The sequence below is a fragment of the Sprattus sprattus genome (genome assembly GCF_963457725.1).
Source record: "Sprattus sprattus genome assembly, chromosome: 20".
Lineage (NCBI taxonomy): Eukaryota > Metazoa > Chordata > Actinopteri > Clupeiformes > Clupeidae > Sprattus > Sprattus sprattus.
This window is the reverse complement of record NC_137918.1, coordinates 25,285,450-25,292,915: the sequence shown is the minus strand read 5'-3', so window position 1 is coordinate 25,292,915 and position 7,466 is coordinate 25,285,450. Positions and strand designations below refer to the sequence as shown.

General features: G+C 41.8%; 1 protein-coding gene across 1 annotated transcript; it reads left to right on the top strand.

Moving 5' to 3' along the window:
* Window positions 1-5,716: 5,716 nt before the first annotated feature.
* On the top strand, window positions 5,717-6,610 carry LOC308381381 (forkhead box protein L2-like; the record flags this gene model as incomplete). The annotated part of the gene is made up of 1 exon (XM_080858942.1): window positions 5,717-6,610. The coding sequence occupies one exon, from the start codon at window positions 5,717-5,719 to the stop codon at window positions 6,608-6,610; it is 894 nt and encodes a 297-aa protein (XP_080715068.1).
* Between the last annotated feature and the right edge of the window lie 856 nt (window positions 6,611-7,466).

Sequence of the window (7,466 nt, the reverse complement as noted above, 5' to 3'; positions counted from 1 at the left end):
ACACAGGAAACCTCCCGTCCCTGCTGAATGGAGCTCCTCTCTCATGTTACACTCCCCTGTGAGTCCTCAAGGAAAAACAATGCTCAAGTTAGGGTGGCCATGCTGATTTTCTTTTCATTTTGTTAAATTAATCGATCTGTCTGTCTGTCAATGTGTCTGTCTGTCTGTCAATGTGTCTGTCTGTCTGTCTGTCTGTCTGTCAATCTGTCTGTCTGTCTGTCTGTCTGTCTGTCTGTCTGTCTGTCTGTCTGTCTGTCTGTCTGTCTGTCTGTCTGTCTGTCTGTCTGTCTGTATGTTTGTCTATTCATTCACTCACTGTGGAAATATGGTAGATGGACCTCCACCTCATGACTATTTTTTAATGAAAGATTTCTCACCCAAAGCTTAGGTGATTTAGCAAATGTCTGAACATTATCACCCGGTTCTTCATCAGCTGTGCTAAAAGAAGAGCCAACGGGGGGACGGCTTCAGGTAATTTCCCTCACTCCACTTTCATGTCTTGTGGAACTATCGGTCGGCTAACCTGGGCGGCTCTCGGCCGAGACTGAGCAGCGCCTTTGCTTTGGCTGCATGTCACTCCACTGACCATTTGAAACCAGCTCTAAAGAAGACTACTTGCATCAGCGTGGGTTACCTGTAAAATAGACTTTTGATATTTACTAATTTGAGTCAAATCCAGCAACGGTTTACTATCTATTCAAATTAGTTTGCCTTTATATGACGTTCATTTCCTTCTCCCATTTCCATAAATACAAATCACGATTGTCATAGCACTGAAATTGCACTGGAGACTGCTGTACTGCTGTTCACTGTTACCTGCATGTGATAATTCAAGTCTCTGGTTGCTTAAAGTTTGGGTTTGAGAAGAAGACACACTTGTTACTGGGAAGCAGTTAGAGGTCTTTTGGTTGACTCTTTGTTGAAACTTTTTTTTTTAAAAAAATGTAAAACTCAACCCCCCCCCATTTTACTACTTTGGCAAAATAAGGAAATTCTAATGATGACTCACGTCAATATCTTCAATGGTGTTCATTCAATAATCTCTGACTGTGGCCTTATTGTCTTAAAACTTTTTTATTTAGATACTAATATTGATTTTTTTATAGTGATTAATTAATTCATTTGACTTGAAAGTATTACTGTTAACTTTTAATTATTAGAATAACAGTGTAATTATTATTATTTTATAATTTGTGCCTTTTTTGTTAGAATCATTGCAATAATTGTGGTTATTGCAATCACTGTGGTAATTGTGTGTTTTGACTATTGAAACCAAACTCATTGCACACACCTCTGTAAGCTTAAGGGTGAGTGACTAATGATATGGTGGAGCTGCACTGGTTAGGTTGATGCACACACCCCAGTAAGCTTAAGAGTGAGTGAATTATGATACGGTGGAGCTGCACTGGTTAGGTTGATGCACACACCTCTGTAAGCTTAAGAGTGAGTGAATTATGATACGGTGGAGCTGCACTGGTTAGGTTGATACACACACCTCTGTAAGCTTAAGAGTGAGTGAATTATGATACGGTGGAGTCGTGCGGGTTAGGTTGATGCACACACCTCTGTAAGCTTAAGAGTGAGTGAATTATGATACGGTGGAGCTGCACTGGTTAGGTTGATGCACACACCTCTGTAAGCTTAAGAGTGAGTGAATTATGATACGGTGGAGTCGTGCGGGTTAGGTTGATGCACACACCTCTGTAAGCTTAAGAGTGAGTGAATTATGATACGGTAGAGCCACACTGGTTAGGTTGATGCCCATACCTCCGTAAGCTTAAGAGTGAGTGAATTATGATACGGTAGAGCCACACGGGTTAGGTGGACGGCCCCTGTGTGTAGTGACACTGGGCTCCTCCCCATCAAAGCCTGTCAACCATGGAGCTTCACCTGCGCCTCTTGTGAAACAAAAGAGTGCAGGCGAGCCAGAAATAGCCGTGGTGAGAGCACTTCCTCCCCTGCCCCAATAGTGGCCATCAAAGGCTTGTTTGTGAGGCAGCTCCCCGTGGTTGCTTCTCTCTGATAAGCACCGCGTCTTAAACCTCACATTGCATATCTTAACAGCGTGTCTCAGTGAATTTGTGCTCTTGGAAATATAATACAAAAGCATACGCTGTTTCTCTTTCTGTTCGGTTCTCCATGACTGACATCACTTCCTGCCTTATTCTGAATAAAACAACTGACAGCGACCCAGCTTCTCCATTTTCTTCTAGCTCAAAAACATGACAAGGTACGTATATGCTTATGTCTGAACGAATAGAACCGTCATCACCCTAAACAGACACGATTGTTTTGATCCCTTTCAAATTTCAAATTCCGTTTATGGGTTCATCGATAGTTCTTCCATTACCTCATTCGAAATGCTTCATCCAACATCACAGATCTGTATCAGGTGGGTCACACAGCACACTATCATAAAAAGAGCCAAATGAAATGGATTGTGCTTGTGACCTCACAGAATCATCTCTGATCTGTTATTGTGTAAACTGTCATTTATTTTCTTCATTGTACCATCAGTATACATGTATAGGCGACCAATTTTTTTTGTTCCATGTTTGTATGTATATATATATATGTATGTCTCATTGTATCTTTGTTTCCTTAAAAATAAAGTATCAAAAACATGCCAAATGTAACAGTCTTAATCAATGTCCACGAGCACAATTGATAAAGTATCACCCCCTGACTGCCAAATGCAGCATATAGCACCGATCCGCTGTTGTGCTGCAACATGCACTGGCTCTGGGTGCAATGCATTATAATAATTTGACAGGGGAGTTGTTAGGAAAATGCCTTAGAACTTCCCATAAGTTTCCTCAAGGTGATAAGAAAAGTAAACACGGCCTCCGCGCTTTGACGAAAACCCCAGCCACCTTCAGGAAGAGCTGTGGGGCTCTGCGGGCTTTGTAATTTAAGGCCGGGGTCAGTGTGGGGCTTACAAAGTGAGGAAGCCCCCCCCCCCCCACACCCCCACCCTCACCCCACTACTTCAGCAGAGGGGGACAGGTCAGCTCCTACTTAAATAAAGGTTGAGTCATGAGGCCTTTCTCTTAAGCACACCGGAGCACTCTCTGGACAGGCACGACCTGTGCGGGGGTGAGAGTTGAACGGTTTGATGATTTCAATCTCCTGTACAAGCTCCTGAACACTGATGAGGCCTGATCACGTGATACCAGAGAGATCTACTTCATCACATGCAAACAACAGGGTCAGCGTAATATTTGCAGACAAACCATTTGGGTAGAGCCTTATGAGTGACATTATTTCAGGTGTTATATTTCACATGTGGATATTGTAATTATGATGGAATTTTAATGTTCAGTCTTCAAGCTTTAAGCTTTATACCGCAAACACAGACACACGGAAGGCCTAAGGGTTGCCCAAACAGTATCAATCAATTCTTGGATAAATCTATGATATTGCCTTTCATCGTTCTAAAAGTCTTGGCGACAAAGGTCGTATCTGGACTGAATGTTAATTTAAGTGTTAGCGCTCACCAACTAATTTTACTGTGTAGATTTGACATGAAATACTGAACAAACAGGACAAACAGGAATACTGCAGAAGGAAATGTTGTACAAACAGGAATACTGCAGAAGGAAAAGTAACTTTAAAAAAAAGTTTTGTGAGCCTCACATAAAGAACTTTATCTTTATGTGTCAATGATAATTGTAAGGTGCACCAAAATGTATACCAAAATGTATACGTTATCAGGCTCATCCATGGAGAGTTGGTCTATATGCGTGTCGTTCTTTACGCAGGTAATGAAAATCAAGTTGTAATGTAATGGCGCTTGTAAAAAATATAATTATTTATATTGTGGCTTGTGCACGTCTAAAGTGTCTTGAACTAGACTAGGTCAAAATAAAGCGCACATTCGCGGTCCTGATGACCTGGTGCGCGTATCCCTCCACATTCTTACCCTCCAAACCATAAACATCCTCATTTCAAAGAGGAGGGCAGGAAGTTTGTAAGGAGAGGAATTTAAATCTCTGATATCCGCGTTCATTTGAGAAAATGCTGAGCCCCGATACGGCAAATGTTTATCGGGCATATTGTTTGTACCAGCTTTTAATTTGAAAAGAGCTTTATATACCACACGTTTCTATACTTATCTCTGATAACAATGTTTAGCACATTTCATATATGCCTACTGGTTATTTACCAAATGCATAGCCCATATCTGTAGGCTATGTTTCTAAAAAAAAACGAATTCTAACAATCCGATCGATCCAAGAATTCAGTATAAAATCCATTGCTGCAAATAAGTTAGCCTTTAGGAACTTCAACGAAGAACCAAGAATATCTACCACCTAAGTTTAAAGTACGGCGTAAAACGAATGTCTACTCATCAGTAACCATATAAATATGTAATTTCTTACCTGTAGAAAATTATTATTATTATTATTGTTATTATTATTATTATTATGTCGTTATGAATATGATATCGTTTAGTTGTCCATTGTATTTACAATCGACTGCTCAGTTAATAATTGCATCGACTTACCGACACACCGAACCAAACCCTACCATAGTCAATAATATTAGTGAAACTAAAAGGTCAACAAACTGTTTTTAAAGTTACATTTTGGGACTGGCAGTGATGGAATTCGGAGTGGTGGTTCCTTCTCCTCGTCTTACAGAGTTTCTTGGAGCAGCTGGGTAATAACTGGGGCGCGCGCGGCAGGTCGGCGGTGAGGCGTTGACACACATAACAATGCTGTTGCACCTGCGTGGGTTGGGGAGAAATGCCCTGCTGAAAACCCGGGGGGACGGCATGGGTGGCCAAGGAAACTCTACTCCTCCGTACCTTTCTGTTTTTAATGGCACTGTAGGTTATGGAATTGCAATTAATCTGTCTGGCGAAAGTACAGTTTTTTTAATGAAAGCATCCACAACAATTAAGGGTCAATATAACTTTGAGACATTTGTGTAAAGGCTAACACTGCAGCGTAGGGGCAATTCCATTGTTTTAGCCACACTGCAGTTGTTGTTTATTAAATAAAACGTCTTAACCATATCGTCCATTAAAAAAAAATGAACTGCTGATGTTTTCAGTACATCACCTTGGTTGTAACAATAACTGCATAAAAAAGTCAATATTGTCCATAAACAATCTCAGACGTTAAAACACACCTACCTCAGAGTGAACTCCGAAATAGCAATTCAAATTATATTTTGCATTGAAAACTAATTGCTGAAATATTAAGGGCGACTTCACATTGGTCTGGGGGAAACTTCTCTCCCCTCTCCCCGCGCTGAACGACAGAATGACGAAAGCGGAACCAAGCATCACACGAATTAGTGCGCATATATCCACTGGATACTAGAGCGAGCCTGACGAAGGCGTCAGAGAGCCTCGGGAGAGGATAACTAAGTCGGACCTTAAAACTGGGAACTTTATGGACTACGTGCATTTCGGAGGTGCTAAACACAATCGAATGAAGGTCTTTTTTGGAGAACACAGAGGAATCATTGTTGTATGCGTCGGTTTATGGTGGCGCTCATGACCAGTGCGTAGAAAGGCATGCAAAAAGGAGACAAAAGCTCAAAATATAAGGTAGGTTGGGTAGATGTCTTCCTCCGCCACGCCATTTGTGTTCACACGTCTTCTGTCTTCACAACCACCTTATAGTTGTTACTTAACAGCTTGATGTATGTTTTTTCTTTTTTGTTTGATGTTTTGTTTTGTATTGTTTGTTTTGTTTCAGAAGCGATGGCATCTTACCATAACCTAGAAGATGACGCAATGGCTTTGATGGTCCATGACACCAGCACAGTCAAAACCGAGGAGTTTATCAAAGAAGAACCGGCTCAAGAGCAGAGTTCGGAGAAAGTGGACCCGTCGCAAAAGCCCCCATACTCCTACGTCGCCCTCATCGCCATGGCAATTCGGGACAGCTCGGAGAAACGGCTCACCTTATCTGGCATCTATCAGTACATAATAAACAAGTTCCCGTTTTATGAGAAGAACAAGAAGGGCTGGCAAAACAGCATTCGACACAACTTGAGCTTGAACGAGTGTTTCATCAAAGTTCCCCGGGAAGGCGGGGGCGAAAGAAAGGGGAATTACTGGACCCTGGACCCAGCTTGCGAGGACATGTTCGAGAAAGGAAATTACAGAAGGCGGCGACGGATGAAGCGGCCATTCAGGCCCCCCGCGGCTCACTTTCAACCTGGAAAATCTCTCTTCGGCGGGGATGGATACAGCTACCTGTCCCCTCCGAAGTACATCCAGTCTAGTTTCATGAACAACTCCTGGCCGCTCAGTCAGCCGCCTGCGCCCATGTCCTACGCGTCTTGCCAGATGACAAGTGGCAATGTGAGTCCCATCAATGTTAAAGGCTTGTCAGGCCCGTCGTACAACCCTTACTCCCGAATGCAGGCTATGGGTCTGCCGAACATGATGAACTCTTACAATACAATGAGTCACCATCAGCATCCCCACCAAGCCCAGCAGCTGAGCGCCGCCACTGGTGCACCCTCTCCGGTCCCCACCAATAATCCGGCGGGCCTGCAGTTTGCCTGTGCGCGTCAGCCTAGCGAGCTCTACTCGTACTGGGACCATGAGGCTAAGCACTCCTCGCTGCACTCTCGGATTGACATATAAACGGAGCCTCTTCGATGTAAATCAAATGCAAGAGGTGATTGCAGGCGTGTTGAATTTTGATCGAAGTATTTATACGTGACCTCTTTAATGGGTCAGTTTTCTGAGGTTGGAAAGGTAGCCTAATACTTGTCGAAATCAACATACAACACATTGGAAGTCTTAAGAAATTCTTGCCAAGAACAGTTCAAGTACAGGTCGAACGACAGAGAAGGCCCTCTCGTCTGGTTATCCTGCATTTTGACAAAGGTCTGTTTTGTATTCCAATTACCCCAAAAGCGAACAAAGGGTCCACTCCAAAACTTTTACCATTTTACGAAAACAGGGTACAAAACTGCACACCTTCGTAGAATTATCAATGAGCTAATTGGTTTACGCGAAGACGTTATGGTAATTGTTTGAATGTCAGTCTACCTCTAGGTTGTGTTTTAAAAATTACATATATGTCTGGCCTGCAGCCGAGTCTAGACCATTTGAGAATTTTGCCTGTTTGTTTAGATTCAAGTTGTCTCTTGATGTTAATAGAATAAGTTTAATTTTTGTTTTGTTAGAACCCTTTAGTTGGCGATTTACCTTTTGATTTGCTTTTTTGTCAAGTCGATTTATGCTTTCTAAATTGTTGGGACCATGTTAAACCAGCACTTATTTTATAATTCGAAGTTCTTAATAAATGCGATTTTCAATCGGAATTCTGTGGTATCGTTTTCAACCTTTACTTCACAAAATAATTATTTTAGTTATTTTAGTTGATTTCTATATTAAAATGCTTTACAGTAGGCCTGAAAGTCATGCTTGATAAATGCAATAGATCACTGAGGGTTTTTTGTCTATTTCAAGGTGGTAGTCAAAATATATTTTT